General features: G+C 41.1%; 2 protein-coding genes across 2 annotated transcripts; one reads left to right on the top strand and one right to left on the bottom strand.

Annotated features, from left to right (window-relative positions):
* Window positions 1-920: 920 nt before the first annotated feature.
* LOC124629506 (low molecular weight phosphotyrosine protein phosphatase-like) lies at window positions 921-2,045 on the bottom strand. The gene is made up of 4 exons (XM_047162906.1): window positions 1,853-2,045; window positions 1,398-1,585; window positions 1,156-1,317; window positions 921-1,078 (listed from the first exon to the last, which is right to left on the bottom strand). Exons 1-4 carry the CDS (start codon window positions 1,890-1,892, stop codon window positions 995-997), a joined length of 474 nt encoding a protein of 157 aa, XP_047018862.1. The 5' UTR covers window positions 1,893-2,045; the 3' UTR covers window positions 921-994.
* An 880-nt stretch (window positions 2,046-2,925) lies between these two features.
* LOC124629514 (myoneurin-like) lies at window positions 2,926-16,828 on the top strand. The gene is made up of 13 exons (XM_047162915.1): window positions 2,926-3,256; window positions 3,498-3,863; window positions 4,068-4,141; window positions 4,360-4,474; window positions 9,884-10,071; window positions 10,171-10,403; window positions 10,910-11,096; window positions 11,249-11,432; window positions 12,732-12,874; window positions 12,952-13,218; window positions 13,894-13,985; window positions 14,580-14,676; window positions 14,927-16,828. The coding sequence occupies exons 2-13, from the start codon at window positions 3,533-3,535 to the stop codon at window positions 15,002-15,004; spliced, it is 1,989 nt and encodes a 662-aa protein (XP_047018871.1). The 5' UTR covers window positions 2,926-3,256; window positions 3,498-3,532; the 3' UTR covers window positions 15,005-16,828.
* The last annotated feature ends 68 nt before the right edge of the window (window positions 16,829-16,896 follow it).

The following is a 16,896-nucleotide window of genomic DNA, read 5'->3' as shown; positions in this document are numbered from 1 at the left end:
GCTGTGTGTGTGTTGCGCGTCGGCCGGCTGCAGTAGTGCGCATTTGCGCAGGTCAATAAAATTGCTGGTTGCAGCCAAAGACTACATAATATAACTTTATGGTTGCAGTTCTGAGCCTACATCAAAGGCTTTGATTTAGGAGTTTAAATTGAGCTGTTTTTCACACATACCTACATACAATTCTTCACATTAGATTATTTTCCAGCGATATTGAAAAAAAAAATACGATTTTAAAAACCTTCCAAGCAATGAAGGAATCATCAAAAATTATTTCGAACGATTTGAAAAACAAACTCGATAGCGACGATGAGTTACCAAGTAACTACCTGTTTTAAATCTAATTTTCGATTGTAATGCATGTCTTGTCACAAAAACATTAACGATGTTTCGGTATTTTCAGCCGAATATGTAGATTTGCCCCGTGTTCCCGCTTACCTGAATGAAAAACGCTTTGACAACCCACAGCAGCACCACAGAACTAAAGCACCTAGTAATGAACAAAGAAAGGATCCAATAAGTAGAAAAATCATATCTGATGGATATTTAAACAAGAAAGATATGTTCTGTTTACAATGTCTGGAGCCAGCAATTGGAGAAGAAGTTCTAATTTGGTTTTTAAACTTCCTTAAAACCAAGGACTTACAATCAAATTTTACATTTCTTTCTACCTGTTTAGTACCCAGTTATGTCTCTGGTTTAACCAGTAAAGCTGTAGTGGATTGTGATGAGGGTAGTCTTAGATATAGGCTAATTACTAGTAAAAGACTATAAGTGTAATGGTAGAAAAGATTCATGATTATATAGAATATGTATTTCATTATTTATAATATCAATATTTAAACCAACTCTAATTTGATACCTAAATATGCAATAGTGGGTGTTAAGATAGAGTACTTATTAATGTTTTAAAAATACAGGAATTGTACATAACTATATTTATAATTTATTAATTTGATGTGTACAAAGTGTATACAATGAAAACAGTTGGAGATATTTATTTTTGCAGGCTCTCTAAAAACCCTTTAGAACACCTCAATGACTGCTGGTAACACTTTTCAAAACCTACTGCATCACTATCCTGGAAAAAAATACAATGTTAATTAATAACTTTGAATAACATTCTAATAAAATCAATGAAATAGTAATTAAACATACATAGTATGGATCTCTTATAATTCTATCACCCTGAGGATCAAAGTCACCAAAGAGAAGGAGTTTAGCTTTACTTCCTTTTGGAGCTCGTTTTGAAAGATCCTTCATGTTTGCCTCATCCATACCAAATATAAAATCGTAGTGGTTGAAGTCCTCTGTAGTTATCTAAAAAAAACATTATGTAAACATTAAAATTCTTGACATTAAATATTCAAAGAACTATAGCATTTTTTTATATATTTTACCTGTCTAGCATGGTTGTTATATGGAACATCATGCTTTTTCATAGTGTCTAAGGCTCTCCAATCAGGTGGATTGCCAACATGCCAGCCTCCTATAGCAGCACTGTCAATTTCCCATTGATCACCCAATTTCATGTCATTCACAGTTTTTTGAAACACTCCTTCTGCTATGGGAGATCTACAAATATTACCTGTAAAATTTCTTCGTGTTTTTAATCTGCTATCAGTACTCATAGTCTGAGTAGACTGATAGCAGATTAAAAACCTGTAAAATGGAACACATTATCAACTCCTGGCTTTTAATTGTCTTGTGGAAATCTTAGTTCCTGTTTGTTCTATTCATAACCTTAGCCGATATGGACGCGTAATATCTTGAGGTAAAACTTATACATTATCATAAAATTATTATAGAAGAGACATTTGAAAATGTGAAATCACCAGTTATAAGTTCACATTACCAAGGCAGATGAATAACGCCTTTTTCTTTTCCCCTGACATTTTGTCCTTATTTTGTAAAATGCAAATGCACTTATCACCTTGACTCTCAATCTATAATAATAAAGAATGGAATGGAAAAGTGGAATTATTATACTCAACAGCTGACAAACTATTTTGACATCTTAATTTATCCATGCCATATGCCATATGACAATGACATGACGGAGAGTGACATTGACATAGTACTCATAATCGCTTTGCTCCGCCAAAAAAACTTGCAAAACTAATGTGTGTTTATGGTAAGCGGCACAGTAAGCGCGGGTCACATCGATGAAGTACTCTGTGGTCACTCTTCTCAGCCCTCAGCTTTAGTGGTGTTCAAAGTTGCTATGCGGCAATAACTTGCTATATGCGAAATGCTATAAATTTTTATCATGCTATTTTACTTGCTATATTTATAGCATGCTATTTTATGAGTAGGTTCACTAAGTCGGTGCGAATAAAGCAAGCGTAGTGACTGTTTGCTGTAGTTACTTGCTAAGTTGCTATACAAGAAATTAAGAATATTACATCGCGTTTATGAATTCTTACGATAAAACGGAACAGTAAAAATCCAATGAACTTTCCTTCATACTTTTCAGTAGTTTTCAGGCTTAGGACTGTCTATAATTGATTTTACGCTATAAATTAATAATTTGTAAATATACATTTCAGACGTAAGTGTTTTTATGAAATAAACTGGGTATGTTATGAAAAGCGTATTTAAAAGTTCATTGATTGTATGTACAAAAATCAACTATTTAGCGCGAGCGACCGATAGCAAACGCAAGCATGCGACGACTGGCCGCCCCGCCCACCGCCGCGCCGTGTCTGCTACTCTGCTAGTCTGCTATGGCTGCGATTGCGATTCATGCATGATGCGAGTTGCGACGCGCGACGGACAGAGACAGAACGCGTGTGATATTTTTATTAGCAAGTTAGCAACTTAGCAAGTAGCAACAAGTGTGAGCCACGATAGCATTTGCTATATGCTATGTTTAAAAAGCACGGTGCTATATTTTGCTATACGATATATTATCCATCACTACTCAGCTTTAAATCGTCAAAATTGACATTTCAATTTCACATTCACATTTGCTTGATTTGGTTTTGCAACTTGCAAGCAACGCCGTCATGAACGCTAAGCAAATGCAAAGATTTATCTATCCATAAGTACTAAATTATAACCTCCAGGACATTGGCAGCACCCAGTATGTAACATTTTATCCGCATAGAAGAGGGGTTCTAAATTATTGCAAGAGTGGCGATGAAATTTTTGAAGCACCATCAGGATCGGATAGCACAATTCGTTTGAACAGAGAGCATAAGACTCATCACTGGTCAGATTTAGTAAATCATACGCCTTCTTTCTATGTGATCACAAGGTAAAGACAACAAAATGTAAACATTTTTGTCAGCTTCTGGGTGGGTAGCATTTATTGACAAGTTACATTTCTTTTTAACATTATCACATTTCTAACAGCCATAAATAATATAAATAACCATTTTATTTTTGTTTAGATATTCTGATAAAGGTTTTGTATAATATATGGGAATTTTGGTGATGGTTTTAAAGAATTATTATGTTTGGTAGGTACCTAATAATAAATTGATCTGATGTTTCAGTTCCATCATTCAATGAAGAAAAAAGCTTAAAAATTATGTTTGCATCACACGAAAAAAATGTTAGCAAAAAAAAATTTCAGAAACCAAACATTCTCAGAAGAAAAGGTAAGGTTTCTGCACCGAAACCGAACATATCCAATAATTATGAATCTCCAGTAGCAATATCTGTTGTTGGGCCGGCTCAAGTGGACAAGACAAACATATCTAGTGGCCTGGACAGCATTTTAGGGTTTGATGAAACAAACACAAATGAAACAAAAACATGGAAGCTGACATTAACTGACTGTGAAGACCAGAGTGGGTTGACAACATTGGAGACTGATATAGAAGCCAATTTAAGTAGCAATGCTATTACAGAAATAAATGGTGAGTAATCATATTGAAATCTAAGATCAAAATACACTTTATTCCTTCTTCCAAAACTGATTATTGAATAACCTTTAATACTCATTGGCAATGTATGTACAATAACTGAACACTTAATTTTGAATATATGTGTGTTAACATGATATATGCATTAATTTGGAGCAATATATTTTATTAAAGAATATAAACAATTTACATTTTCAGGTGTAGCAAGAAGTTTAGATAACAATTCACTCAATATTGAATCTTTTATAAATAGTGATGGCTGTATTGAGCAGGTATGTAGTAATAGCAAATAAAAATAATTTGCAAGTTATATGTACCAATTACTTGTAAATTACCAAAGAATCACATATTATGTAGTAAAATTTGAAGAAATGGATTTGATTTTGGTCTATTTGGACCTACAGCAAATTCCTCTATTATTTTCCATTAAAGTTATTATAATCAAAAATATCTTTTTAAATACACATTGGCACTTTGTATTCTTTTGCAGGAGCAACCTATAGCTTATGACACCACTGAATCAATGGAAAATAAAACTGCTGAAGATAAAACAAAATGGTGCTTTGATGTAACTAACAATTCTATTAATATTATAACAGACAATGGTAAGCATAAAATTATGAATGTAATACCTACTACATACTGAAACTTTCTGATTTTATAAGTTTGATCATAGCCTTAGCTTATCCCAATAGGATAAAGATTACACATGTTTGCAGGTTGTGCAAAAGGTATTTCACTGTTTTGTGTGCATTTTCTTTCAAATACTATGAATTTGAATCATCATCCTCCGAGCCTTTTTCCCAAATATGTTGGGGTTGGCTTCCAGTCTAACCGGATGTAGCTGAGTACCAGTGCTTTACAAGAAGCGACTGCCCTGCCTAACCTCCTCAACCCAGTTACCTGGGCAACCCAATACCCCTTGGTTAGACTGGTGTCGGAGTAGCGCGGCGGTCACCACCGGCGCCGGACGTGTGCGAGAGCAGGCTCTCCACAGTACCTGGCGTGTCCGCTGGAGGGCGCCACAGTGTCGTGCACAGTGTCGAGCACGGCGGCGAGCGCCGTCAGTAGCGCGGCGGCTACCGTCGGCGCCGGCGCTTGGTAACAACATCTCCCAAGCCTGATCGGAAATCCCCCAAAATGGTGTCTTGGCTAGATAGCAGACCACCGCTGGTGGCAAGACACCGAGGCATCGCAGGAAGGCCTAGAGGCAGCGATAGGGATCGTGTTATCGTATGTCAAACTGCTGCATCTAACATCTCTCCGATCGTAGCGGTTCACCATTCCATCGGATAAAGGGATGTTAGACGAGAGAGTGCTCTTGCGGTTGCGCGTATGTTTGAGCACTATAATATATCCTGCGCATCTGACTGCTTCCGTATAATGGACCCCGATTTGGCGAAGACTAGTGGCGATAGGTTGAGGTAGAGAGGTTCGGGCTGATGCAACCTGAGCTTTGTCTGAGACCTGCACACTAGCGGCTCTGGGGGTGTGAGTACATGCCGTGGTCGTTTTCTCTTTGAGCTGGGGGGACAGAGGGAATCCGGCAGCACCCAGAGCGACAAAGCAGCCCTTTTTAGGGGAGCACTGCTTTCCTTGCTCAGCCTGGGAGGGGGCTAGAAAAGGTGCCCTAAAAAAATGCTCACCCCAAACACTCTTTGGATAGCAGTAACCACGGCTGCTTCCGCATCTTTTTATTCGTGGTCGACGCAATAGTAATAAACTTAAAACACCTTTACTGACTTTTGGTGCATGGAATGTTCGCACCCTTCTTGACCGCGAGACAAACGCCTGCCCAGAACGAAAAACGGCCATAGTTGCTCGAGAACTCCGCCGCTACAACATTGATATAGCTGCTGTAAGCGAAACCCACCTTGCCGATGAGGGCGAGCTAGTCGAGCATGGCGGTGGCTACACTTTCTACTGGAAGGGCACTGCTGCAACAGAACCAAGAAGGTCGGGAGTTGGTTTTGTGATCAAGAATAATCTTGTGAAGACACTTCAAGAATGTCCAATCCACATCTCGGACCGTATAACCACATTGCGCCTTCACTTAGACGGTGACAATTTCCTTAATGTTATCAGTGTCTATGCACCGACGCTAGGTAGTTCTGACGACATCAAGGATAAATTTTATGAAGAACTTACACAATGTCTCCATAAAATACCGAACAGAGAAAAGATTCTCTTGTTAGGGGACTTCAATGCGAGAGTTGGTCGAGATTATGAAGCGTGGCCTAAAGTTTTGGGTAGACATGGGGTAGGCAACATTAACTCTAATGGCCAGTTGCTGCTTAGTTTATGTGCTCAATTCCAACTTGCAATCACAAACACCATGTTTCGCCTTGCTGCTAAGCACAAAACTACGTGGATGCATCCACGATCTAAGCACTGGCACCTCATTGACTATGCCATCACGAGGCAGCGAGACATCTCTCAGGTCCTAGTCACTCGTGTTATGCGCGGTGCTCATTGCTGGACGGACCATAGACTAATTGTCACCAAACTGCGTCTTTGCCTTCGGCGACCATTCAGGGCTAGCAGGAAAAAGCCTCAGAACATAAACATTGAGAAACTAAAACATCCGGGACCCCGAAGCAAATACGCTGAAACGCTGGCATGTGATATACACTCTCATCAAAATACCGGTGATATTGATGCAGACTGGAACGCTTTATCGTCGTCCATTCTTGACGTAGCCACTAACACCATAGGTCTAAAAAATAAACGTAAGCAAGACTGGTTTGATGAGAACGACGAAGTTCTTTCTAAAGCTATTGCCAAACACCGAGAACTTCTCAAGCGCAGTAATAACAGCGCACTTATAAGAGAGAGTGACCGTGAGTTGCGTAAACTCACGAGACACACTAAAGATAAATGGTGGCAAGACAAGGCTCAATACATCCAGTGGCTTGCTGATAGTAATCAGCTCGGTGATTTCTATAGCGAAATTCGCAATCTCCTGGGTACCACCAACTTCATAAAGGTACCACTGAAGTCGCTGGATGGTAAAAGTCTGCTGAAAAGCAAAAATGAATAAGAATAAGAATCTTTATTTGTATGAAACACGGGGTACATAGATGTAACATTTGTTATAAGTTCTGCATGTTTCGCCGTAGCATCGGCATACAAATATAAATAAATAAAAAACGTATTTACCAGCTAGAACAAAATTAAAAACAAATAACAATTTAAAATCTTAAAAACTAATAATACAATATTAAGAATTTATGGTACCTAACCTAAACAATTTTTTCCTTGTGAGCCATGTACTCGGCCATAGAATAGAAACATTTCTCTAAAAGCCATTTCTTGAGCACATTCTTAAATTTATACAGTGGTAGTTCCCTTACAGTTTTAGGTAGCTTGTTAAATATTTGGATAGCCATACAATAACAGTTCCTTTTAAACAAAGTAGTCGACATCATAGGAAGAACCAACTTACTCGGGTCTCTGGACAAATACTTTCTGGTTTCGCTAACTTTCTCGAATAACCTACCATGTTTTTTAACGAATACCCCAACTTCATAAATGTAGAGGCATGTTATCGTAAGCACTTTAAATTTTTTAAAGAATGGTCTACAGGACTCCATTGGACTAATACCACTTATTGCCCGAATACACTTTTTTTGGGATATAAATGCTCTATTAATGTCTACCGAATTACCCCATAGTAAAATTCCATACCTTAAAATTGAGCCTACGTATCCATGGTATGCTATATAATAGTGCAGTTTTCTCAGATGCGAGTTTACGTATCTTTCTAAGAGCATACACGAACCTGTTGATACGTTTGCAAACATTATTTACCTGCACTTTCCAATTACAATGTTTATCAAGGAAAATCCCTAGAAACTTCGTTTCATCGATTTCCTCAACTTTTTGGCCGCGATAATTTATTTTTAAATTTTGAGTTTTGCTATTGTAGTTCCTAAACTGGATAATTTTAGTTTTAGATATGTTAGCTGTGAGGTTGTTTTCACTGAGAAGTGTTTCACTGAAGTGTTAGATCGTTGGGCAGAACACTTCAATAAGCTACTTAATGTAGATCGAACAGCCGATCTACACTACATAGACAGTTTGCCTCAACTTCAAATAGCAGAAGAATTGGATGATGCCTTGTCTAAACATGAGGTGCTTTGTGCCATCAAACAACAGCAAAATCAGCGTGCGGTTGGCCTAGACCTTATACCAGGTGAACTTCTGAAGTACGGCGGCGAGGAACTGCATTCGCGCGTCTGGGAAATGTTTGTGCTTATGTGGGAGAAAGAACAAGTTCCTGAAACTTTTAAGTTATCACGCGTCAGGGCTCTCTATAAGAACAAAGGCGACCGGTCGGAATGTGGTTCTTACCGCGGTATTTCACTGCTCTCTATCTCTGGAAAAGTCTTCGCCAGAGTACTTCTGAACCGCCTCAGGAACCTCTCTGAAAAGATTCTGCCGGAAACCCAATTTGGTTTCAGACCAGACAGAGGAACTTGTGAGGCAATATTCGCAGTCCGTCAACTCCAGGAAAAAAGTAGAGAGCAGGGACAGCACTTGTATCTCTGCTTTATTGATCTGGAAAAAGCCTTTGACTGCGTCCCTCGCGAGGCCCTCTGGAAGGTACTGAGAAAGTTGGGGTGTACAGAGAAGTTCATAAGACTCCTGCGACTCCTGCACGATGACATGCAATGTTGTGTAGCGGTTGAAGATGACCAATCGAGCTTCTTCTCCGTCACCTGTGGAGTGAAGCAAGGTTGTGTCCTGGCTCCCACATTGTTTGCATTATATTTCGCAGTTGTAGTCCGGGAAGTATTGACTTCTTCTCCTGAAGGAGTTCGTATTCGTTATCGGACTGACGGCAAACTTTTCAATCTGAATAGACTCAAGGCGACCACAAAGGTGTCCTATGCACATATACAGGACATTATGTATGCAGATGACCTCTGTTTCGTGGCTGAATCCCCTGAAGTCCTGCAACAGCTAGTCACGAACCTTCACAAGCAGTGCTGTACATTTGGTCTAAAAATCAGCATCAAAAAGACAGAAGTGATGTCTTTAGACAATCACGGACGTCAAGAACTGACCATTATGCTTGGTGAAGATGTGCTGAAGCAGGTCGATAAATTTCGATATTTGGGGAGCATTATAACATCAAAGTGCGACCTTGACGCCGAAATCAATAGCAGAATTGGTGCTGCAGCCGCTGCTTTCGGCAAATTCGACAAGAAGGTCTTCAGCTCCCATGACCTAAAGATATCCACAAAGGTCTCTGTGTATATGGCAGTTGTGTTGCCTTGTATACTCTACTCAGCGGAAACATGGACACCATACCGACGCCACATCAAGCAACTAGACCGCTTCCACCTCAAATGTCTGCGCAAAATATTAAATATCCGTTGGTTTGATCGTGTGCGTAACACAGAAGTGTTGAGGAAAGCCAATGTAGGTGGCATTGAAGCATACCTCATGAGGAGACAGCTTCGTTGGTGCGGGCATGTACTGCACATGCCGGATACTAGAGTGGCCAAGCGCATCCTCTACTCCGAGTTGCAGAAGGGCAAGCGGAAACGTGGCGGACAGCTGCTGCGATACAAGGATGTGCTGAAGCGCCACATGAAAAGCTGTTCCATTGAACCGTCTCAGTGGGAGAATCTGGCATCCAACCGCAGTGACTGGAGAAGCCGCGTTAAAGCCAAAGTCTTTGACTTTGAAGCACGCCGGCTTTCTGAGTTGGATGCCAAACGAGATGAGTTGAAAGCTCGACCACCTGTAGCTATCAACTACAACTTTGTGGCTGGTACCCTGACATGTCCGCAGTGTGCGCGGACTTTCACGCACAAAATTGGATACTCCAGCCACATGAGAGCACACGCACGCCATTAGGGTCGAAGTGGTCGCCGTTGCCGAAATCGGCGTGGAGATTATTATTATTATTAGACTGGTGTCAGACTTACTACGAATTTGAATGCTGTTATTATATTAGCGAGTCTAAAATAGGTGCAGAAGTAATTTTAAAATTGTATTTACAGGTAGGGAGGAACAGTCAAGCAATATAGAAGAAAAAGTAGATTCAGTGGTTGTGTTACCCCCTGTCCCAGAGACAGATCAAAAAGTCAAGGATGTATATGAGCAAGTGTTCAAACAATGGTCTGTGTTGGCAACACCAACACAAACCATTGCTGTTGATTGCTACTCAAATAAAGCAGTCAAGTATAAGGTATCATTGTAAAATTATTTGTTGATTATGTACTTTTTATGATGTGGATTTTTTTTCCATAATTAGTAAATGGTACTGTAATATGCCATTACATTTCAGTGTGATCATCCGAATTGCACTAAAGGGTTTTGGAGTGAAGAGAGGTTACGTAAGCACAAAAACTCGCACAACAGACAAGTATATCGTAATCCGACTCAGATGACCTACGAGTGTCCGGTCAAGAAAGCAGCAGATGATGGCACTGAAGAGAAATGTCCGCGGATCTTTGAAGTGAGGGGAGACTTACTCAAACACTTGGAGGAAGATCATACATTGGAAGATGCTCAGTATAGGTAAGGGTAGCTGTGAGAGAATTCAACATTGGGTTAAGCGCGCCATTATACATAAACTTTCTGTTGTCCGTGTGTCAAAATGTATTTGTGTGCAATAAGAATAGAATAAGAATCTTTATTTGCAGAGACACGGTATTAGGTACAGGTGTTTTGGTTAAGTTACATAAAGTACATGCATATCTCACCACGCAATTGGTATGCAAATTTTGAGTAGACACTGGTAGATACTACATTACATAGCATAAATTAGGACATATAAAAGTGTCATTTTAAACAATTCAATGAAATAACCAACAATTGAGAGAATACAACTATTAAATTATAATCTATCTAACCCGTAAACCATATAAAAATATTTGTCAAGTAACCACTTATAAAAAATAAAAGTAATATTTTCAGCTAGTTTAAAATTCCACATATTTTTTTTCTACTTACAAATTAACATACAATTTTTTTTCAACTTCATCTTACATTTAAAATGTGACGTAATATAATGGTTGGTGCAGATGCGTGGTGTGCGGGCGTCGCTTCTTCTGGGCGATGGGCCTGCGCGCGCACACGGCGTCGCTGTGCGCGCGCGGCGGGCTGGCGTGCGCGTGGCCGGGCTGCGGCCGCGTGTTCCGCCTGCCGTGCCGCCTGCGCGAGCACGCGCGCGCGCACACCGGCGACCGCCCCTACGTCTGCCGGTACCCGGTACGTATGCATCGCACACTAGTCATGTCATTACCATCTGTCATGTCTTCCCAACTATGTCATTTTTTATTTAATTATCTACATACATTTACGACTGAAACAGAGTTGGAAAACGTTAGCCAGATAGATTATTTTCTGATATTGTTATACAGGAGTGTGGCTGGGCATTCCGTTCTGCTAGCAAGTTGGTGCGGCACGCGCGGCGGCACACGGACGAGCGCAAGCACGCGTGCGGCACGTGCGGCCGCGCCTTCCTGCGCCGCGAGCACCTGCGCGAGCACCTCGCGCGCCACCACCTGCCCGCAGCACGCGCGCCCAGGCTCTGCACCCACCCCGGTACTCTAGCCTACTCTCACTCTAGCCGCCTTCCTGCGCCGCGAGCACCTCGCGCGCCACCACCTGCCCGCAGCACGCGCGCCCAGGCTCTGCACCCACCCCGGTACTCTAGCCTACTCTCACTCTAGCCGCCTTCCTGCGCCGCGAGCACCTGCGCGAGCACCTCGCGCGCCACCACCTGCCCGCAGCACGCGCGCCCAGGCTCTGCACCCACCCCGGTACTCTAGCCTACTCTCACTCTAGCCGCCTTCCTGCGCCGCGAGCACCTGCGCGAGCACCTCGCGCGCCACCACCTGCCCGCAGCACGCGCGCCCAGGCTCTGCACCCACCCCGGTACTCTAGCCTACTCTCACTCTAGCCGCCTTCCTGCGCCGCGAGCACCTGCGCGAGCACCTCGCGCGCCACCACCTGCCCGCAGCACGCGCGCCCAGGCTCTGCACCCACCCCGGTACTCTAGCCTACTCTCACTCTAGCCGCCTTCCTGCGCCGCGAGCACCTGCGCGAGCACCTCGCGCGCCACCACCTGCCCGCAGCACGCGCGCCCAGGCTCTGCACCCACCCCGGTACTCTAGCCTACTCTCACTCTAGCCGCCTTCCTGCGCCGCGAGCACCTCGCGCGCCACCACCTGCCCGCAGCACGCGCGCCCAGGCTCTGCACCCACCCCGGTACTCTAGCCTACTCTCACTCTAGCCGCCTTCCTGCGCCGCGAGCACCTCGCGCGCCACCACCTGCCCGCAGCACGCGCGCCCAGGCTCTGCACCCACCCCGGTACTCTAGCCTACTCTCACTCTAGCCGCCTTCCTGCGCCGCGAGCACCTGCGCGAGCACCTCGCGCGCCACCACCTGCCCGCAGCACGCGCTCTTCGAATCTGCACACACCCCGGTACTCTTCCTACCTGCGGTCTTAGGGCGCTTCAATTTACTTTCAACAGTCCTGTTGTTGAGCGTTCAACATACCGTACGTCTAACGCACCGCTTCGGCACCGCAGCATGCCGTCAAGAAACGCATAATTTGAAAGCGCTCTTATACCGTCCCAACCCGTACATTGACTCCAATATGCAAAGTTGATGTGTTGATGTCTGTGACGTCATGTGAAGGTCACTTGTCTTGCCACCGCGCCATTTCATTTATCATACATAGGAGATTGGTGCACCTTACACATCCCCTCAATTGTAACCTAGACAAAGATAAGAAACTTCCATATTTTTAGCTTATTTTCACAGAAGTGTAAATAAGCTAAAAACTGCTGGTGATTTTTTATAATTTATTTTCGTCAACTCATTTTTTTATTTTATAGGTTGTGAACAGTCTTTCACGAACATGAGCTCCTTATACATGCACATGAAGAAAGTCCACAGAAAGAATGAAAAAACTACCGTCGCGTCAAACGCTGAGGATCCATCTGCGGCATTATGTGAAGTCGAAAACAATGTTTATCTGGTGAGACTTAGAAAATTATTACATTCGGACAATCTTTACATGTCTATTTCGGTCGAATAAAAAAATCTTATTTCAAGGTCACATTGCCCGGCGAGATGGCACAACAGGACTCCACAAAGGACGCAACACTGCACGTCGAACTTGAAGAGAAGCCACCGGAGAGCTTCGTTGAGGACGAAGTGTCTACGGACAGCGGCGCGGGGGCGACGGAGACGGGTGCGGGGGGCGCGGGGGCGGGGCGCGAGTGGGCGGGCGCCGGCCGCGAGTGGCACGCGGCTCGCACGCACTGCACGTGGCCGCTGTCACGCACACACCCACACTACGTGCTCGATGATGACGTACATGTGAGGCCATGTTCTAAATTCAAATGCAGTGTAGACTCCATGTAACGTTCCTCGATTTTACGACAAACTCCCTTTTTTTTTTAACGACGCGGACGTCAAAAATCATCAAATGACCCCTCCCGCTGTGGGTTAGCAGCGGTGAGGGAGTATCAGACTCTTACTGACTAAAAACCGTCGTGTTCCGTCATAGGCCTTTTATGTACCAAGGCCGCGGCAACTCTTTCGAACAATCCTGCAGCCCCGGCAGGCCTAGGCTCTACTGGGCTCCGCTGAAGTGTCGAAATCAATTGGCTTTAGTCGGTTTAACTTGTTTTCCATACACTCTCTCTATTTAACGCCAACTCTTTATCTAGATAGCAATATATAAAGCTGAAGAGTTTGTTTGAACGCGCTAATCTCAGGAACCAATTTGAAAAATTCTTTCAGTGTTAGATAGCCTCTTTATCGATGAAGGCTACAGGCTACTTTTTATCCGGGTTCAGAGGTGGAGAGGTTCCCACGGGTTGCGGGTGAAACCGCTCGCAAAAGCTAGTAACGCTATAAAATGAACAGTCCCTTCATTGTCTTTTTTAAAAATATACACTGTAATTTGTTTCGATTTCTTTACTGCCAGTTTTAAAGAAGTAAAGAGGTTGTAACTGTATCAAGGTGATGATGGCATCTGTTGTTGACTAGGTGGAGCGAACAGAGAGCTCCGGCAGCGATGTGTACACAGTGCGCAGCGATCTGTTCTTACACGGCAACGTGCCTATCGACGACGATAGCCAGTGAGTACATATCGATTGCAAGCAAGCAATACCTCCTATCTGACATTTTTGTTACAAAAAACTCGTATCTACTATTAACTACCCTTAGACTCAAAATAAAAAGAAAAAAACTTTATTAATCGATACTATCCGTAAAAAAAGAAAACTTAGATTTTCAGTATCTCATTATACCTTGGAATAAGGATATTATTAAGTTTTATTGTTCCCCTTTAAAATCCACCCGGAGTCAGATAGGAGGTATTGCTTGCTTGCAGTCGATATATTACAATGTTCTTATTATTCTGATCTGAGCTATACACATGTACATTTATTGAGTTCATATGTTCGCCTGGACACGAGTGTGTCCCATCGCCAATTACCTGCTGTCTGAGTTGAAATAGTAGTAAAAGCCTACAAAACCATATAGAATCTGAGACTACATGTTCGGCAACGAATATTTTTGCAACTATTTGACTCGAATTCATGCAATAATTCTCTTAAAAATTCTCTTGGTGGGACTGAAGTGTTTGTCTACTCAATTGATTTTTCAGAATATGGACTATAGTCATAATATAAAATGACAACAATAAGTAAATAGTGTACGTGTGTGTGCAGGCAAATCGTGGGTGCTTCACTGTCGGTGGCGGGCGGCGCCACGCTGGACTCCGACCTGTGCCTCATCGACGCTCATCCCACCATTGATCTCATGCAGGTATGTTACTATGCCATAAGGTCATTTATATCATGATTTTGCCTCATAAACCTTATAAGCAAGAAACTTTTATAAAAAGTAGATCTGAAAAACTAAACCAATATTTAAAAAAAAATCGAATAAACCAGATAACGGTTTGCTGCGTTGTAACAGTATCTAGTATATGAGATGCCTGAAATACTTTTTTATGACCAAGAGTTCATAATTAAGATATATAAGAAGCAACTGCAGTGCCTTTTTGTTATTTTAGGAGGAGTTAATGTATGAAGACGCCGCGGACGAGTCGTCTTTTAGGGTACTTCTCATGAACGGGGAGGAACTCCCTTAAATCGTACGATTTTACAATTTTTCTAACTGTGCCTCCAGTAGATTTTAATCCATCAGTGATCAATTTCATGAAAACCTTTGAAGAAGTTAAAATGATTTAAAACTTATACAAGAGTTTGATTGGAATTTATTGTTTAACAATCATACAAATATAATGATTGTATTTCATATCACTCAATAAAACACACCTTATGAACATACTACATACTAATTAAAAAAATCAATAAAAAGGCACAGTTACTAATGATTACAGTAGGTAAGTTGACTTATAAAGGCTGCTACAAGCGAGTCATTGTTATAGCTATGTTAAGGTAATCTATTATATCACTGCGAGTGATAATGTTGCCAGGTACATTTCAGTAAGCATTTCATCGGAGTTATTGTACTGAATCAGGTCTTTGCTAACCTAACATCACATGACAACACTGATGAAAGATGGTCTCAGTGTTGTGGAGCGAAGACCTAAAGTATTTGTCAACTACTCGATGATCTCGAAAATGTTAATGTAATTTTTAGGCTAAATATGTAGCTATATTATATACGAAAGACATGATTTTTTTTAGTCTTAGGGTGCAATATTTTCTAATACTTTGATGTGTAATTGTTGAACTTAAGCCACAACTTTTGGGCTATAATTTTTCGAATTGGCTTCCTGATGAATAATCATTATAAAATGTAATTTGTAAGGCAATGTGAGGAGAAATGTACAATAATATTGTTCGTATTTAAGTAGTATTTGCTAAGGAATCATTTGATAGGAGAAAATTAACCGCACACTAGAGAATAGTTCCCGGATTAATAATGATTCGTAAGTGTTCATATGAACGTATTCAGTAATTTTTCATTCTTTAACTATTATTGAGCATGATTATGTAAAACCTATATAGTAAGTTTTTAAGTCTCGTTTAGACAATTCTCTTTACAATTCAAATGTTACATAAACAGTAAAATATTGTCTTCACTAATAAATATAAGATGTAGTAAACTTTAAACTTCTAATTGGGTAAACTTTGCTCACTCAAAATTTCTAAAGTAAGTAATGATCTCTGGAAATGCCTTTTAGATGTAAGTTCGGTAGTGAATTAGTATAAAAACTGAATGTTTGTGATACTATGAGTGTTTATGAAATAACCATTAATGTCTAATTAATGTTAATGAATCGCTAGATGTTAAGTACTCGCGGTTGTATTTGCCGGAGCATGTTACTTACTCAGTTAGATATCTTGTACTATGTGAAGGGAAAATGACTATCCCTAATAGAAAGTTCTTGTTACAATAGTATATAACTAAGAGGAATGAGACAGCAGTAACCCTGTGGAAAGTTTGTGCAAAGTGTAGCGCGTTTGTTCCAGGCGACTCGCAATCTTGTTTGTCTGTATGTCCTGTCGGTCGTCGGCGCCTCGAGCTCATACTTAGTCTGACCACCTTCGATTGTATATAAGAAGTTATATTTTTGGATATACAAGGTAAATGTGAGATTGCTTATTTTTTGAGACTGTTGTCCAAATTATGATCATGAAATCGTTTTGTTGAAATTGTATACTTGGATGTATGTAGATGTATTTCAAAATTATTTTTATAAACAAGTTTTATTTTGGTTGTTAATATTTTTGTTTTGTTTAATTAATTAAATAAGCCACGAATAAGTGTAATATTTGCTATCACAGTCCGCACAGTATAGATGTACTAAGTCAAATTTTAATTAATCACATATCAATTATTTAGTTTTGTTATATTAATCATAGTTTTAATTGGTTGCTTTGTGTTTAATTGTAGATTTTGCTATATACTAGTACCTAATAAATGTTTTTTTTTTTGTAATACATTTCATAGTTTTATTTATCGGCTACAATATGAGGTAAACTCTACACCTATGATTTGAAAATGAAATCG

This window comes from Helicoverpa zea, chromosome 1 (assembly GCF_022581195.2).
Source record: "Helicoverpa zea isolate HzStark_Cry1AcR chromosome 1, ilHelZeax1.1, whole genome shotgun sequence".
NCBI classification, from domain to species: Eukaryota; Metazoa; Arthropoda; class Insecta; order Lepidoptera; family Noctuidae; genus Helicoverpa; species Helicoverpa zea.
Note: the sequence above shows the minus strand (reverse complement) of the source record. Positions and strands in the feature narration are given on the sequence as shown.